We start from the raw sequence: 18498 nt of genomic DNA, 5'->3' as shown, positions 1-18498 counted from the left end.
CGTATTTTTCTCACAAGGCAACTATGTTTCCAGTTACTTTCAGTCTGTTGTTTATTCTCATAGGTTGATAGGTCACAGTGCAGATATGCACACATTTACAGATAAAGTTCTATGTTAGTATTCTGTATTTTGACATCTAAATTGTTTGTAGAATGTGTCTAAAATCAATTGTGTTTATTACGCAATCAACAAATTTGTAGTATTTTTTAATCTTTTGGCTACGTGTTTCAGTGAACGTTGTTGAAAGTTTGAAAAGTCTTGTTCGGTGTTCTGCATAGATAAATATGACATTTCCCCCATGTTTTCATATTCTACCCCCTCTTATAGTTCTTGCCAGACGTAAAATATCCTCCATTCTTCCGAAATAAGAGATACTGAAAAATTTAGCTTCCAAGTAAACTGTGTTTCATTATAATTTATAGTTGTACGCCGTTAGCGCTCCGTGTGGCTGAAGGGGGAACCAAGTACTTCGTATCGTTTCCACAAGATGGCAAGAGCTACGTTGTAAACTGAAAGATCAATAGTGTACTTTCCGTGTATCATTGTTGGGAAGTGGCTAGCATCTTGTATGTGTTGCGTGGTATGACCTGTCTTTTTAGTGTAAATTGTTTTTTGTTTATGATTTTTTTAATGACGCTGCTGGTAGCTCAGACTGTAGAATTCCGTCGAGTGAGAGGCATAGTGAATTGGAAATATGGAAGAAAGCGACCGTTGCCTAATTTATGGTACTATCCGTTGCGTCTCTTCACATAAAGGAAGAGTTGTTTATAATCGTCTCATACAACTGCTGTCGTGAATCAACAGCAATTCTAGAAAATGGGCTGGCTGCGCTTGAATATTGGTTTCTGATTGCACGAAATTAAGGATTTTGAAGTTAATATGATTGTTGAAGTTTTTCTGGATGGTTACCTAATACGTCTTATATCGATTTTTCAGATGACTTGAAATGTATCTGTGTTGTTACTTCTAATTGTTTTCATTTGTAGAATCAAATTTCAAATCTTTGGAAGTTTGTCTAGTTTCTGATTGTTTGAGATATGAAATTTAAGACCTGCAAGAACGGTAGTTTAAGCCTTAACTGAAAGATTATTTTTGACTTTCCCCAAAGTTTATATAAGCGTTTCGTGTCCCTCGTAACTTCATTGACTCGAGTTTCACTTTCGTTGTTATTGTAGGGCGAAGTTCTAACTTCTGAGCTGAAGTTGTGGAGAATTTTGCTGTTGTCAGTTTCATGTCTAGTCAGTTAACTGGCAAAAGGACCCGAGTGTCTGGTGTATCCGTTTCTATGTGAAGTACAGTTATCTGTTGTTTATATTCAAATTCGATTTCTTCTGCAACTCGCATTTTCATATTAATTTTTAAATAGCATTTGTTACAATGTAGAGATATTTTAATTAATAATATCCTACGACCATCGACTTTTCAAATTCCCATTTTTATTACCTACGCTAATTTCTGTTCTGGGTGCTTGGGAACAGGATGTTGAAGAAGATGTTTTGGCCGTAGAAGGAGAAAGAAATTTGGAGAAAATTGCAGAATGGGGGGCTTCCTAATTAGTCTTTACGAAATTATTTTTGAGTGGCCGTATCAAAGAGGATTAATTGGACTGGGAATGCAGAACGCATTGGGATGATGGGAATTTGATACAGAATGCACAGAACCCTGCAGGTACAAGAGAGGACAAGAACATTAAGATTGATCTTCAAGAAATGTGGAATTAGGATGAGGACCTGGATTCAGGAAGTCCGATGGCGTGCTGTTATGAACCTTCGTGCTTATTAAAACACAGTTTTTTGAATAAGAGGCTGTCGGCTTCTGAAGAAGGCCTTGTTGCTTTGTGTATTTGTAACAGGTTGTTGCTGGATGTTGGATGTTGGTGGATGCTGCATGTAGCACGCATTGGTGAGATGATGTATACCCACACAAATGTGTATTCGGAAAATCTGAAGGGAGGTGATCACTTTGTAGACCAAGGAATGAATGGAAGGATTTATTAGACTGAAGATGTCTTCTGAGGTGTTTGCGTCGCGGAAACTGGCCGACGTTTCAGAAGTGCTTCTGCTTTCATCGTCATTCAACATCCCAGAGGGCAATAATCTTCATATTTGCTGCTGTAAGAACAACATTAAAATGGATCGTAAAGTTGTAAGATAGGATGATGTCGACTGGGTTCATCTGGCTTACGATAATTTCCAGCATTGGGGTTTTGTTAACACAGGAATTTAATTCCGTGTTCTGTAGAATGCAGGGAGAAACTCAGTGGTCCTACAGCCTCAAGAGCTCTGCTCCATGGCGTAACGTAATTAATTGTAGAGGTCTAATGGCCTGTGTTGTTCTGTAGTCTTTTATCGGGTGGCAATGCCTGTTACATGACCCACGTGTACCTCTGTTGGGATTACGTGTTTTAGCACACATAAGTAATTAGTTTTATAAACACTCTTGTTTCCTTTTTATTTAAAACTCTTTTGAGAGGAACGTATCGTGTTTCGTGTTCCCATCTTGCCCGTTATATGATATCCCGAGAATGTGAAATAATGCAGGCCACGGCTACACACTTTGTTTTCCTAATTAGAAACGCATATAATAATAAATTACATAGTTATGAGGCGTATTTCTGAAAGTCTTGTCCGTACAGTAGTGGTTATTGTACTTGCAGTCATGTAGTGTAATTCCATTAAACTGTCACAGTTCTCGCTTTGAATAAAAATTGCAGTGTCGTGTGTTTGGAATTTCTATTACTGTACATAAATGTCGGTTAGCCACTGTTTAAAATGTGTTTATTAGTTTATTTATGGATGCCTTTTATATGTCTATTTCCATAACACACCTAATTTAAATTTTATGAAAAATTGTTTGTTCATTAGTGTGCTTAATTTGCAAAACTATATGTCGTTTAATCATCATCATCATCAAAATTCTTTCGGATTAGGCCTTTTGGTGTGTTCCAATTCATAATTAATTCTGAAATTATTACTCAGTTTATAGATATTTGGCATAATCCGTTGGACTTACGTTTAGCCTGTCTCTTGGCTTCTGCGTACACAGGGTATCAAAACGCAGAATGACGAGGACAAACATCCGTGCCTGAAGCAGGATTCGAAATCACGATAATCTATCCAGGCGGCCTTGACCCACGCTCTAAACCGCTCATTGAGATTGGGGTTCGTAATGGTTTCAGATTGATTTACAGGTTTGTCACCAAAATCTGTTCGCCTTTTGTTCCGTATTGGTGCAGTACAAACCTCTGGCTGCGTACATTGGGCACAAATGGAACTTCTTAATCGCATTTGTCAGAAATGACCCATCGCAGTTTGTAAATGCAAAATTGGGTCTGCTAAATCTTTCAGGAAGATTTTGGTGAGAATACGAAATTTATTCTCTAGAATGTATGTGCTTTAGCGTCATGCAGTGATCGAAACGCATTGAAAAAAGGGTACGCATTTCAATAATACTGATGTTAACATTGGTGGAACGGACTTTTGAAACACGTGTCTTCATTTAGGTCTGTGTTAATTTGTCATAGATACAATATAAATGTTTTCACTGAAACTTCAGTTTGTCTAAAATTCAAATTATAGTTCATCCTTAATTCTGGTACTCCTATCGATCCGTGCTCGGTTGTGTGGTGTTCATTACCACGCACTTAGCTCACTTTTACTTGTATCGCATCGACGAACACGCACTGAGGATGGTCCAGGGATCGAAACGAGTGACAGGTGGAAGGGTGAACTGCAATTTGAATTTTAGATGACGTAAAATTCGAGTGACTGGTGGAGTATGAAGCTTGTTGGAATGAAAGGACGAAGGATGCAGCGTAAAGGTTTCATTGACCGAACTGTGTCTGGTTGGACAGACTCCTCTTTGCCTTATCAGATTTCTCCTCCCTCATTATACGAGTTTCATGCAAATTCATGGATTATATCGTGTCTTGCGGTGCAGAATATCAGTATTTTCTTTTCTGTAATCCTAGCTTAGCGTCTAAACTTAATACTTGAATTTCTTGTCGAATATGTTCATTTGTCTTCCTTCCACGATTGCATGTTTTGTGATGGCTCCATTCAACAGAGTCGTTCTTATTTATGTCTGTGTTGTTTATTTAACTACTTTGTCAGTAGCTCAGATTATGCAATGTCGAATGAATAAAGAATTGGAAAATATGTGGGAAGAAGCTGTCGTTACTGAATTTCCATAGACAAACTGCGGAAATCCACGAAAATGTCAGCCAGTTTAGCCGAGATATGAAATTCTGGCACTCCCGAATATGACTGGGCCGCGACGTTGATAAGCTAATAGTTATTCAACTGGTCACGATAATAACCACCTTTCGTACACCCGACGTTCAATTATCTTGTGTAAACGTCTGTGGGTTATTTGATTGCACTCGACGTCCTCATATATATTTCTTGGATATGTATTTTAATATTATCCTCTTCTTTTCTTGTAGGTGTCCCACTTAGTTTTTTCTCTCCAAGTTGTCCTTCCGCGGTCCAGTCTGCAAACTGGAGGACGCCCTTGGTTTTCCATGACTGCTTGTCCAGTATATGTAGAGGCCCTCTGCTCCATCCGAAGCAGGATGGAGCCATGCCTTGGTAACAAGGCACCCACTTAACAGGCTTTTTTTTGTGTCTTTGCATTTCGTACTGCAATGACAAATTGCAAAATTTTTTGTCAGTAGAATGGAAAATTAAGCAAAGTGGTACAGTTAGAAACCTTGTTTTCATTTCGGAAATCTTGCTGCAAACGTGCACATTCTTTGAATCTGTATGAAACTAGGTTGTGCTCAATGATCTGTGTCGCTATAAGTTTATCTGATGCGTTGTGCTGCCTCCAGGTTTCAGCTTTCCGGACTTTTTTCCATTTGAAATTCAAATTCCGATCACGACGTAATGTAACAAGCACTTTTAATATTACAGTTTTATTTATATTCCTATTACGGTTTCCTGGATGTTGGTGTGGTATAAGAAAAAGCTAATTTCTCAGACGACGTTATACACAGAAGAGAACCCTCGATGGACTAGGTCTATAGCTCACCAAGAAATTCCTAGCATTTAATAAACTCGAAACTTCCATACAGTCATGGTTTTAGCAACTTGCATTGTGAAATTCCGCGCTTGCCAACTTTATAATGAAGTTCATATCCTCATCAGGACGCGAACTCGTTCAGCCGAAATCTTCCGAATAAAACTGAACAGGTGTTGACGGAATGTAGAACTGTGTCGTGTGGCAGATATTATTATTATAATTATTATTATTATTATTTACTGCAATTGTGTTTGCACCCGGTGGCAGTGGTCCTTACACTACACATTTACAACAAAATACATATAATATAAACCAGTACACTCCATAGAACACCCTACACACATAACTATACATCCACCCCTACAAAAACATCCACACCTTACGCGGACACACATAAACACAATACAAAAACACACATCCATTAATTAATCACAATACTTTACAGCAGAGGTTCCCAAAGTGTGGGGCTCGCCCCCGTGGGGGGGGGGGGGAGTGGTGTTTGTATGAAAAACGTTTCTTAACAAAATATGGAGAAACATTTTTAACATCCTTTCTTGGTTGAGGCAGTTTAGCTGTCTTACAGCGCTGTATACTCATAGCTAAACTTTATATCAAATCTGTTTGCTTGCACTTGTTCTGGAAGGGGGGGCGTGAAATTTATGAAATATTTTAAGGGGGGCGCAAGGTTTAAAAGTTTGGGAACCTCTGCTTTAGAGTAAAATATAAAGTGAGATCTCAGTACCATCACTTCTTCTTAACCCACGTTTTACAGGAACTCCTCAAATCTTTTACGCTGGTCGGTGAAGACAGTGTCTGTATACTCGTCGCCGTCAGAACCTAAATTCTCACCTTTATTATGCCATTTTACACAGTTACTTCTAAACATGTTAGCTCTGCAGTCCACACACTTTCGACAACGTTGGGTGGTTCTCAGGTGTCCGTCGCGTTAGAGGCGCTCTCGCCTTGACTTCATCGTCACTGATGCCCTCTCACAGAGATGAAAGTTATTTGGAGGTAGGTCAAGGCTGTATCATGGGTGGTCTATAACAGTGAAATCAAGGCGTCGAGTCCCTGCATTCGTTCGTGCGTACTCTGTAGTGTAGGAGGAAATCCTGCTTCATGCCAGGACTAACTCTTTGAATACCTAACTTCAGTGTTTGTAGCTTTTCAGCGTGGAGCTCGGTGTTCGTTTTGGCGCCAGTGGGCATGAATTACGAAACACCAACATCATTAACGCCCCAGAAAGCAGTGGGCGTAACTGACATCAGAATTGTCGCCATTGGCAGCCTTCGTTCGCTGATGAACGCCGATCTATGGAATGTTTTTTGGTGTAAAAAACTCGGTCACTGCAATCCGCATTTATTCCACATCAACGTCGTCTCCTTAGACTATGCCATTTTCACGGTTGTAATTCAGAGACCTCTAGTGGCGGGACTACGAAATTTCTTGCAGAAGTTTGAAAGAGTTCAATTGAATGAGTAGTTTAATTTACACTGCTACGTTGGCTTGCTTTTTTTTTTTTTTAGGGGGAAATGGAAGTATTACTTTTCAACACATTCTAGTATAACAAATTTACTGATTGTGGGCCTCACCCATTTGTTTCTTTTCGAAATCGTTGGCCGGGAATATAAAGTAGATATTTTTGTTTTCCAGTTACCGCGTATCTCCATTCATCATGTTTAATACTCAATGAACCGAAGAGAAAGTGAAAAGAAAACTGATCATTCTTCAGAACTTTCAGAACTTTGGTGATTTCGAAGTCCGATTCTCACATTTCTTATTTCTTTCTTTCTTCCTGATTGTGTTGACGAGCCATAGAGGTTTACATGCCACTAGAAACTTCGTTCAGAAGACCGATGGCAAAATACGAAGGTTTCTCACCATTTTATTGTTTGTCACTTGTACTCTGCTGGAGAAACAGTCTAACTGAAGAAAAGTAAGCATTTGTCAGTAATCTCCCAGGTCCATCGTCCGTCATATGTTTATGTATGATCTGAGGTTTTCACAGCGATGATATGAAGATTTATGTCTTCTGGGTTGTTGCGCTGTGTAGTCTGGTCGATGTTTACCAACGTTTCGGGAGTCATACTGCCTCCGTCATTAGGGCGATGATCTGACTGACAGGAATATTCTGGTTACCTAATTACAGCTTCTTTTAAACAGTTGAAATTTCTGTTTTTGTTTGTAGTGCTCTGTTTAATTAACGCACTGAGGCTACAATTTTATCTAAATAATACATAAAAAAAGTTCATCTCTTAACTCAGAGAATAGTACACATTTACATTTCAAGGATCAATAATAATATATTTGATTCAGAACTATATACAGAGATCTGTGGCCGCATAACACCAGGTTTTCACGACCACAGTCCACACTTCGTCTTACTACAACTATTCCCTAATACTTCTGTACATAACTATTTCTTACTGCCTCCGTGCCTTCTACCCCAGTGGCAGTTCTAAATTCCTAATTTTTTCCTGTCTTTTACATCTTACTTTGTACAGAAAGTTCCCTACATCCCTGACCTCCGTGTCGTCCTTAGAGCTTAATATTTTCTTGAAGACCAACTCTTCACCAGCGGTAAACCACTTGTTCCTCAGAAGCTGTTCCCTCCACCTCCCCGTTTCCGTACACTTTAATAATGTGTGAATCTCGTTCTCTTCCGCCCCTCATAAAGGGCGTATTCTTTCATATATGGCCTCCCCTCCCTTTCCACCCTTGTACAACAACCAATATATCCCTGTCTACTGAACCCCCCCGAGGAGGAGATTGCCAGATTACGTTACTGAGGCCACTATCATCCCAGGCCGGGAGGTGGTACGGCTTGGGGAGGGTAAAGCGGTGAAAGTTAAAAGAAAACCAAATGAAACTACTTCGAATAATCGAATTATATTATTTAATGAAAAATATTTAAATATAATATTAACAGAATCAAGACACCTTTCAGGGCTCAAACTCCGGCTGCGTATCCAACCCCAGATGCCCAACTCAACCCCCACAAACCCTGACTTGCCTTCCGACTTTCTCCTCGAGTCGTTCTCTCTCCGGCGGACACACACAGACTGTCCTTCTGCCCTGCTGTCTCATCAGGGTCTCGAAGCCGCCGACTCCAAAGAACTTAGATATGGGAGATAAGCCACTTCGAGCCATGAGGCATGGCTCACTACCCAACCCTGATTTCATCTCACCGTACAACGCCAATGATCTCTTTTCTCTAATTTTTGAGCAAAAATTTTCTGTCGTTCTGTGGCGTTGCACCTCTCCTTTAAAATTTCACATGTGCTACCCTCGCTTCTTCCTTGTGGATCCTGCCAAAAATACCCCAACCCCATTTATCTAATTCCTCTTTAACCCCCTTAACCCATCCCCCAATTTTCAGGTTCCTTACCTGCCAGTCGTAGCATCCCCTTACTAAATCCTCCTTGTCCATTTGCAAAATCCTTAACCAAAATTAAGGATCAATTGGTTAATGATATTTAAATGAACAACTAATCTGTGGCTATTCTGAAAATTGTTTAAACCCATCGTAGTGTAAATTAATGTTAAATGATGTGCTTTAAGTATTAAATGCTTTTAAATATCGTAATTAATTCGAGTTTTTAACTAAAATTCGTATAGAACAAACGTGTGCTTTGATATAAACCTTCGAAGGATAATACATTGAACCTGTATTCTTGGACTCCAACTTAATCTACCACAGATTTCTTTTTTAAGATTGTACGACGCACTATTGGTCCCTTTGCGCCTATAATATAGTAGCCTTCCAGATTTGCTACAGTGTGATTGAAACTCGAGCGTAGACGGAATTCAATAATAACTGCAGGATCTAGCTTTTAAAAATGGAGTCAGTTCCATTGGAGACGGAAAATCTCGTAGAGTATATGGTTGCATTATTCAGTATACCGTGACATTACGGATCCAAGTGTACAGCAGTAATTCAGTCAGTTGAACAGGCTCTGGGATTTTGTTCCCAGTCCACGGAACGATATATAAAATATGTCTGCCACTGTTTTGTTCCGATTAAAAATTATCGCCAACAGTTTTGTGCTGGGAAATATTTGGAAGTAGTAGGAGGGTAGAGATTTGTTTGTCTCTGTTCACTGTTCGTGAAACGTTTGACCTATATGTCTCTAAAACAAGCAAAATTTCCATTAACTTTTAATTTATTTTGCTGTTTCTTTAAAATTTCTTTTGCACTTAGTTTGTTTATTTTCTCGGTTTTATTGCGTTTTTTACCCGAGTGTTCGTTTCCTCCATTCAAGTAATTCTTTTCCATTGTTCCGTGTTTTCATTCCTTGCTTGAAATCTCTCTTTTCTGTAGAAAGAGTCAAAACTGAAATCAAGACAGCAAACCAGTCTTCTTTGTCTTGCCCACAAAGCTGTGGACCGTCGGTCAAAGAAAGCGAAGAGACAAATGAAGGCTCTACGTAACAAACGAGGCTATTGGGATAAATAGCTGCATGAGACTTTACTCCCAAGAATACAAAATTAACGTTGCTAGGTTGGAAGGAGAATTGGATTCTTAACAGATTTTAATCTGACTGTTATGTTGTCAGACGCTTTCTCAACTAGAAGTTGCTGAAATGAGGCTGTTGGCTTCACCATGTATGTCTGTCGACATGTCGAGAGCCACCGAACGGATTTTTAATGTTTGATATTTTGGAAATTTACTGAAATACAGCAACTCGATTTTAATTTTTGTAAAACTCTTATATCAGTAGCTGGCATGCCGAAATGACTGTGTGGAGAATTCACAGGTGACCTTTTGGAATCCCCGCGTGGAATCCGCTGAGAGACTCACAACAAAGTGCGTGATTCTTCCCAGATTCCGCTATTATCCAGTGAGACAGGGTTTAGAAACTGCACCGACGCAAAGGTTATTGCCAGCAGATGACTTGATGTCATAGACGCCATTTGCAAAGGTCAAATTGTCGAGATCGTGCCAGAATTCTTACGCTATGCGTACGTTTCGTAACATTTTAGAATTTGTCTATATTTTCATATTCATTCGCGTGTATAACGTAATATGTTCCCGTGTCGGAAGTAGAACCCCGGTCATTTTACACGCAATCAGTAGAGTGACTAAGTTATCCCTGATAATAATATGGCTTAAAATGACAATGACTATAACGGTTCTGTTGTTGAAATTTAGTTCTGTGACACACTTGAAACAAGAAATTGTTATAAAAATTTATTAATATTGAAAATACATTGAAGTCGGGTCTACATGTAAGTGAAACACTACTAGTTCCAGAAAAAGTTGATTTTTCGGTGGTGGTGGTAGTCTTGGATTCTGAAAGTACCAAATGTTTTCCCAATTGAATATGGAGACTACATTTTGATGTGCGTTTACGACATTCGCCTTCGATTCTTTGTGCATTCTCTGTTTATAAAAACATCTACCATTCTCGTTGAACGAGTTTTAACGTATTCAGTGAACGAGTATCGTTAAATAATATTAGTTCAGTATAACTAAAGAAGTATAATAACAAATTAACAGGATGATAAGAGTTTCCGCTCGAATAATCTTTTCTTCTCTTTTGGAGTTGGAAGAAAATTGATGATTTTGGGATCGAAATGCTGAGAAAAATATTAGATTCTATAGGAGGAGAAATGTTAGTAGACTGAAGAGAACTGCATAATTAAAACCTGGCTTCTAGATTGATTCCAAAATCTAGGGAACAGGTTTTTCTATCCAATCCTTATTATGGAAGAAAAGTAAGTCCTAATTACATGGATTGACCGTGTGCGAATTGGATTAATCTAATTCAGGACAGGGGCCCGTAGTTTGCTGTCTTGAGCATGATAATCGACCTTCGGGGTTTACGAAAGACGGTAAATTTCGTGATTTACTGAGCTAATGTTGGCTGCACAAGATAGATTCTTTATTTTAATTAGTTATTTGTTATTTGAACAGATGATGTTAATGGGGTTTGAAGCAAACACGCTCCAGAAATGTCGTCCTATTACCGTTCGTGTTATTTGCTCAAAATATTTGGGTTTCTGGGATGTCCGTCTTTTCACCATCTGACTTGCAAATTCTGTCTGTAGGAGGAAAACATTTCTGACTTTGAGCTGCGGTAATAAAGGTCCGCGTCCGCTTTATCATGTAAACAGAAGACATCTTCTTTCGATCAATCAAGTACGCGCACTGCCGTTGTAACAGTCGCTGCCTTATTTTTGCCAGGATGATGGTTATGACTACATCGCCACGGATGTGTTCAAGTGAGCTTGATGTTCGATTAATGCCGCGATTTCTCCCTGCATATATTCGTTGTTTTATTGACGTTCTAAAATAATAGTGGCATCGCGTGTCAGAGACCGAAGCGTAACATTGTTTTGTGGTCAATAACACTCATCCGCCTGCGACTTCAAAAGTTCTGCTTCGTGGGTTGATATTTCTCATGATCATTGTACTTTCTTTTTCACTTCTTTCCTGTGTTCTTTGTGTCTTCATTTAGAATTTTGCGTTCTTTATTCTGTGCTCTTCCATTTTTCTTGTATTTTCCTTCTTTCTCGCTTCCTATCATTCGATTCTCGCTTCTTCCATTTTTTATTTTTGACGTAAATACGTCTATATTTTCGGGTCAGTGTCATTCGGCAAAAAGTGAAACGAAAAAGTGTAACTGCATTGTTATGTTACCTTGGAAACGTCAATTGTTTACTCGGCATTGTTGTTACCTATAAAACATTTCATTACATTACCTTACCTTACATTACCTAACCGCCACGGTGGTCTAGCGGTCAGAACACTAGCCTTGTAAGCCTGGGGTCCCGGGTTCAATTCCCGGTGGTGCTCAAATTTATAACTTGTGTTGGGCAAGGCCGTGGTCTAGGCATCACGGAGTTTTCCTCCAGGGGCTTCCCCGGTTTCTCCGTGGCATCCCATTCACACACAGAAGAAGGCAATGGCAAACCACTTCTGGATCATCTGCCAAGAACGTATATGAACAGGTCCCAGTCCGAGAAAAGGATGGAAGCATCCTGTTCATATGGACCTGTCGTCAGACAGAACACTACAAATAACCTTACCTTACATTTCATTACTTTACATTACATTCAGCTACCACAGACCCATCTTAAGCGTAACTAATTCAAGTTGAATAAGCAATGTCTTAATCAAACTTATCTCAATTGTAAAGCATGAATAAAGGAAATAATTAGAATAATATTATTATTGCCTAAATATAATTTAAATACAAAAACGTATTTACGTCAAATTCTCCGGAACCGTGGTTCTTACCTTTCTATTTCTTTCCATCTTACTTTCTCATAAATTTATTCTCTTATTATTTATCCTTGTCATATAGAAAATATCCATTGCAACATCTAACAAGCAACGTTGACGCATTCGTGATCAGAAATCGCTTCACGTGTGAACGAACGCTCAAAATTCTTCGCGTATTACGTGTGAAATTGGTCCACGTTCTATGTATTTTTCTTCGCATATGACGATGGGAAGATAAACGGAATGTTCAAGAGTTGGTAAAGGCGCGTTGTATGAGACCTCTTTCCTTCCGCCATGTTTTTATTACCGTCGCTGTCTTAAACCTTGTTTTTATTACAATTCTCCGGTTAGCTATGAGTATTTCAGTGGCTATCAAATCTAAAAGTTCTTGACGATGATGATGAGTCATTTGAATAAAAATTGTCTCGGATATTATGCATCCATGGTCCGGAGATAGGGATTAGCTCTATCTATAGGGCCCAACTGAGTAGGTACCTGAAGACGGAGATAGAGCCCCAGCTCCGAAACGTCGTTTTATATTTTATTTTACTAGGCGATGGATAATATTGAAGAAAATTTTTATTCAAATGATTTCAGTGCCTGTTCGGCTTGTTTTTCTCGAACGATCTCCTTGCTCAGTAGCTTGCTTTAAAAACCTCTAATCAAATAAATCATTGCTAATACGAGATTAGATATCGAATCTTAGAAATTGAATCTTCAGTGATTATTAAGGTAAATTAATTCCGTTGTTTACATCCTAGAAACAATGTAAAAAAAATAAGGCTTGGGACGAACTTGATAAAGACACGTGTTTATGGGATATTATAACAAGAAACTAATATCAAGATTCTCTGAACTTAGGACGCACCGCCGTGCCTACGTAAATATTTCTTCTTTACATATAATTTATAAAAAACCATGTCGGGGGCATTAGAAACTTGATTAATGTATTTGTTTTTACTTTTATGCGGTGATATGCAGGAACGCAATTACCCTCTTATTGGGGATATGAATACGTACATTTACTTTTAAAATTGGCATTGGTTTCTAAAACATACGTTGGGTTGTCAGGAGCATAGTTGTGTTGTGAAAATGTGATATCTTGTATCTCTTTCGATTTTGAGGCAGCTTGTGATAACAGATTTCTTTCAGTCCGTAACGTCTCCTTCCCCCCTCCCTTAAGCTCACTTTATGATGTTAAATAAAGCCATGTATTTGGTTTTTAGCAAAAATTGATTTGTGTTCATACGTTAAATTATACGACATTGTTGTCTTTATTACTTTTCGTTTTATACATTCGAACTTTTACAACAGATTTCCCAAATTATATTTAATTTTTATTTAAACCAGATAGACTCCTGTTAATCCGCCCCTGAATAACTGAGAGTCTGGTGTATCTTATTAGTATAGTGTCCGAAAACCGTGTGAGCTATGATCTAAAATGTGACAGTTGTAGAATTCCAAACAAATCAGTTTTTCCTGGGAAGGTGTTAACCAATCGAATATGCAGGCATTATTTTCTGGTAGAGCTTTGGACTTCGTGATAGGGTCTTCGATGGATTGGTCTAGTTAACTCAAGTATCAAAGTTACTAACTACCTAAGTATCTAACCAACTAAGTGAATAAATACCCAAGGAACTAAACAAGTAAGTAGCTTAAACAATTATTAACAATATAATTGATTAACAAAATAACTGAGTAAATATAGTGTGGTATAGTTTTCCAACTAACCAATTAAGTAGCTTAAGTAACAATACAAATAATCAACAAAGTAAGTGAATAAAATATTGTGTGGTATATTTTGCCTTAAATTTAAGTTATTTCTTTTAGTTACACATGTGAAAACACGTGTTATCGCAAACACACCTCACAATGTCAACAAACAAACACGCAGGACATAACGAAGTGCTGGTACCGAGCGGTTCAGAACTGGTCAGTTAGGGGGTCTCTCTGAGCTCATCCTGCCTGTACGCACGTATCCTAACCATTCGCTTCGCTTTTTCGATGCCGTCTGATTTGCGCATTACGACTGAAAGTTCCACCAATTTTCTTAATCTTTTTGGCCACACGTCGAGCTCTCGGTGCTCATTTATAGGCTTAATCTCTTCAATGTCCTTAACAGTTGTGGGCAGACTTGGCCGGTTCTCCCCCTCGCTTCTTAGTGTCCTCAGTATCTTTATATGTTTTGCTGATGCTCTCAAATCCTTAAACCATTTATTTCCGTCATCTTGTATTTCCCCATTAAACGTTTCGTCTGGTGTACATACGGGGATTGAACCATCTCCACAGTGGACCCAGTCGTCTTGATCAAGATCTGACGGGTCAGATATAGGTCCTTCGAAGATTTCGCTCGTCCTGCAATCAAACGACACACGGCGTTGGCTTAACAAGAGTACTCTCTGCAGGGCAAGTAATTCCTTGTGTGTGAAGAAAGTGACTGGAAAACAAACGCTCGCTCAGGGATGAATATCATTCTCAAAAGAAGCGGCCTCTTTACCGGATTGCCGACGAGTAGCGTGTTCAAAATACGAAATGTTTACAAATCCACCAGGAAACTTCTGAAACGATCTCGTTTACCATATATCTTGTACAGTGCTCCTTCATTATATGTGAGAAAATGACCTAAGCAGTTGATGTGTCTCAGGAATTTAAATTCACGTAAAACTGCAGTTCATATACGTACCTGTGTCCTTGAGCTTCTTGGTAGTTGAAAACGTCGTCTCCGAAGAAGAAGCCCTTATCTTCTACCGCCTGCGCCTTGAAATCATCTCCGTCTGTCTCGGAGGCTGACACAGCAGAGGGGCTCTGGAAAATACGCGACATGGGGAATTGGTGAAGGCACAAGGGAAACACTTCCGATTTCTCTCCGTGACGATAAGACAGGTTTTATAAATTATCTGTAACGCCAGAAAAATAACGACAGTGGAACTACGGTTCCGGAGAATCTGACGTAAATACGTCTTTGTATTTAAATTATATTTAAGAAATAAATAAAACGAAAGGAAGTTTATATATTAGCTTTATTCTAAATATTCCCTTTATACATGCTTTACAATTGGGTAAATAGTTTGATTAAGACATTGCTTATTTAACTTGAATTAGTTACGCTTAAGATGGGTCTGTGGTAGCTGAAATATGTTATAAAATTTGTGCACTTTAGAGTATCGACATTTCGTGCAAACACCATATCTATACAGGGTCTTGATCTAGTAGTACTACATTGAGGATTTGACATCAACATTAAGCCAAACGTTTCCTCCATAAATGTGACAAAGCTTTGATTTTCCTCCTTCTTTAAATTAATGTTAAAATCTCCTGCCAATATTACGACCTTCTGTGGCCATAATTGAAAACATCTCTGTAAATTTGGGAGCAGTATCACAGATTTCTTAATAATTCTTATATAAGATAAGTACTTGCGATATTCTAAAACGTTTTTACCAGCACAAAATTATCTACTCTACGACGCACTTCTACAAGCGATTAACAGCTCAGCTCTTTCCGCAATAACGAAAGAGTAATGAAACACAACAATGCCGAGTAAACGGATGACGTAACAATTAGTTTCTTAGATAGCATAACAATGCACGCAGGAGTTCATATAAAAGCTGACCATTGTCGGTTCATATTTACACATTGTTGATATGGAGGAGATAGTATCTGACAACAGCTTCCTTCCATGTCCTCTTCAGTTCATTATTCATTCGACACTATATAGTCTCGAGATATTGAAAGCGATGTTAAATAAACTACAGAATACATTTCAAATACCATTTTCTGCAAAACCCTCGTTCTTTATTCTTCCCTCGAAGTTTTTAAGATAAATTTTTAAAACAACAATGCAATGCCGCAGTTTTGAGTTTTCATCTTCACGTTTTTAGGTAGAGAACGGGAATACACGATTCTGAACTGAATGGACGCAAATATTCCTGCAATTTAGTCTGCGTTTACTTTGTTTCTTGATATGATTTCGAATTGTTACTGGTGTTACTTACATGCAGAATTTTAGGAGATATAATACACGGCCAGTAACGCCATGGGAAAACGTTTCTTACACATTTATTGAGATTATTGGCTTATTACTCACCAGCTTTTCGTAGATTATCCAGCTTCTTGAACTGCTTGCATTATTTCTATCGATATAAAAATCGTCACGCCATTTGCAACAACAAAAATCGAATAAATTCTTCCATAATGTCATGAGCACGTCCATTTTATCTCCTGTATTTGTTCCTAATGAGCGTAACGAAGGAAATAACGGTAAACAGATTAATGTTCCCGCTCTGTATTGTTGAGACTTCCTTCATTGTTGTCTTTACTTAGAAGCTGATAATTGTTCATTTGTCCACAGGAGCGCGCTGCTAGTCTCTGTCCTGAACCACTGAACCACACACTCACACTCACATCCTGCTTCTTAAAAATCTATCTTATGTGATAAGTTGTAATTTTACGTATGTTTAAATTTGTGTTGAACACGGATTTACCTATTTTCACCAAACTTGGCATATTTATTCCTTTACATCAGGGAGAGAAGAGGAAAGTGAAAACTCGGGATAAAGTGTCCTGAGTTTGATTCCCGGTGATGGTGTGGTCTGTAGCTCGGAAACTAAGAGCAATATAATAACGGCGCGAAGGTCAAAGCTATCCTTTACGAAGAGAAGATTATAGAAATAAAGGGCACATCCCCTAAAATCTGGGTTCGATTCCAGGTGAAGATATTTTCTGTAAATTGGAAATTAATGGCGGTAAAACAATACAGATAAGACCACCATTGTTTCGGCGAGGAGACTAAAGGATTCCCTTATCTCAGGTTCCGGTGAAGACAAGAAACTAGTGATGGCAGACAAAGGTAGATAAGACGAGCGTTGTTTTTTTTCGGGTAGGAGTTATGGGAACAAATGCAATGTCTCTGATAAAAGTGTTCTGAATTTGAATTCCGCTGAAGAAATTTTTATGTTTGTTGAAAAATAATTGCGGTCTGTGATTCTTTTAGGATAACTGAAGTAAATATGTCATTTTAGTTAAGTCTGCGTGGTTTAACGACGCTCACTGCTTCGTGTGTTAGCGACAGGTAAACTCACTGAACCGATGACGATGTACGAGAAACCAGTCGTGGCCCAGTGTAAGGCATATCGCATAATTTTCTTGGGAAATCACGGAGAACCTCAGTGGGCATATAGCCTGTACCTACTGAGGTCCTTGTACAACATGCGGCCTCCGGAGGGATTTTTCTGGCCCAGGGGCGTAAGTAAGTGCAGATGAATTTGCACTTTTATGCTTCATGCCGTTTCAATATTTCTAAATTTATTTTGTTCTTGAAGAAAACACATTTAATATTAATTATTGACTTTTTTACAGTTAGACAGAATGTAACCAAGTTATGACTTGAGTATTTCTATTTGTATTTTCTTAACTGACAATAATGATCGATACTAACGACAATGGTCAGCTGTTATATGAATACCTGTGTTGAAAGAAATTAATATAAGAGACAGTATTACAAATTCTTACCCTGCCTCTAATAATATTTTCTGAGCATGCCATAACACTGGTCTACTAAACTCTCGTTATTGTTCAGAACATGAAACCTGTATTATTTTACGTGCGAATTTCTGTAGCAGTGTTTTTCTTTTGATAGTAAGTTATGCCAGTTTGCGTTTTACTAAAATATACATTTTTATTTGATTCCATGTTATCGTGAGTTATATAAAAAGAGAAAGTTTTGATCTGAAGATAAGAGCGTTTAATCCTTAATGGATAAATGAATAAAATGTCTGGCTACATTTACGAGACCCAATTTTGTGCCTTATTTGCCGAGAATCATTGTTTGTACCCAAGGAATGTAGCATTCGTCGAAACTTTGAAGTCAATAATTACACCGACAGATTTTAATGCAGTATGTCTTTTCTGTTTGGGTAATTCTGTATAACAGAAGGACTAAATTTTGCACGATTCTCGCACGTTATCCAATTCCATTGAACTCGACACCACACCATGCGTCTTCCGCGCTGACACCGTGGGTGTTTACTGCTAGAAACGTAATTTAATGGCTCTGTATCCGATACTTTGCTGTCATCTGAACAACAAGCTTATGATAAATGAAACATCACAGGAGAAATGCCAAGGTTAACTTTTGAAACTTTCGTGTATCTGTTTATGTTAATAGTTGCAGTGGTAAGTGCGTGAATTGGGTTACATTGCTGTTTACTTTTCTTTTTTGTGAGTTGATGTCTTCATGAAAACTATTC

At 38.4% G+C, this 18498-nt stretch overlaps 2 protein-coding genes across 9 annotated transcripts in view; one reads left to right on the top strand and one right to left on the bottom strand.

Annotated features, from left to right (window-relative positions):
- Positions 1-18498, top strand: part of CadN (neural cadherin) — a 620389-nt gene that overhangs the window by 338444 nt on the left and 263447 nt on the right. The window lies entirely within an intron of this gene.
- LOC110837506 (uncharacterized) lies at positions 13501-16468 on the bottom strand. 2 transcript variants are annotated; one of them, XM_087349495.1, is made up of 3 exons: positions 16338-16468; positions 14934-15147; positions 13501-14605 (listed from the first exon to the last, which is right to left on the bottom strand). In XM_087349495.1, exons 2-3 carry the CDS (start codon positions 15071-15073, stop codon positions 14188-14190), a joined length of 558 nt encoding a protein of 185 aa, XP_087205621.1. In that variant the 5' UTR covers positions 15074-15147; positions 16338-16468; the 3' UTR covers positions 13501-14187. The 2 variants fall into 2 exon arrangements, with proteins under 2 accessions (XP_087205621.1, XP_021935395.2); XM_022079703.2 differs by having other exon boundaries at positions 14934-15055.

The sequence above is a fragment of the Zootermopsis nevadensis genome, unplaced genomic scaffold (assembly GCF_977971745.1).
Source record: "Zootermopsis nevadensis isolate Lab colony 2312 unplaced genomic scaffold, Znev_1.0 Znev_ptg000016l, whole genome shotgun sequence".
Taxonomy (NCBI): Eukaryota; Metazoa; Arthropoda; class Insecta; order Blattodea; family Termopsidae; genus Zootermopsis; species Zootermopsis nevadensis.
The sequence above is the reverse complement of the archived record's forward strand: the minus strand, read 5'-3'. Positions and strand labels throughout refer to the sequence as shown.

Excerpts from the sequence above, each read along its gene's own strand:
- LOC110837506 (XM_022079703.2), bottom strand. The coding sequence starts at position 16,463 with ATGGACGTGCTCATGACATTATGGAAGAATTTATTCGATTTTTGTTGT. Across the intron at positions 15,056-16,337 it reads GGATAATCTACGAAAAGCTG|AGCCCCTCTGCTGTGTCAGC; the intron begins GTGAGTAATAAG and ends CGTATTTTCCAG. Across the intron at positions 14,606-14,933 it reads CAAGAAGCTCAAGGACACAG|GACGAGCGAAATCTTCGAAG; the intron begins GTACGTATATGA and ends GTTTGATTGCAG.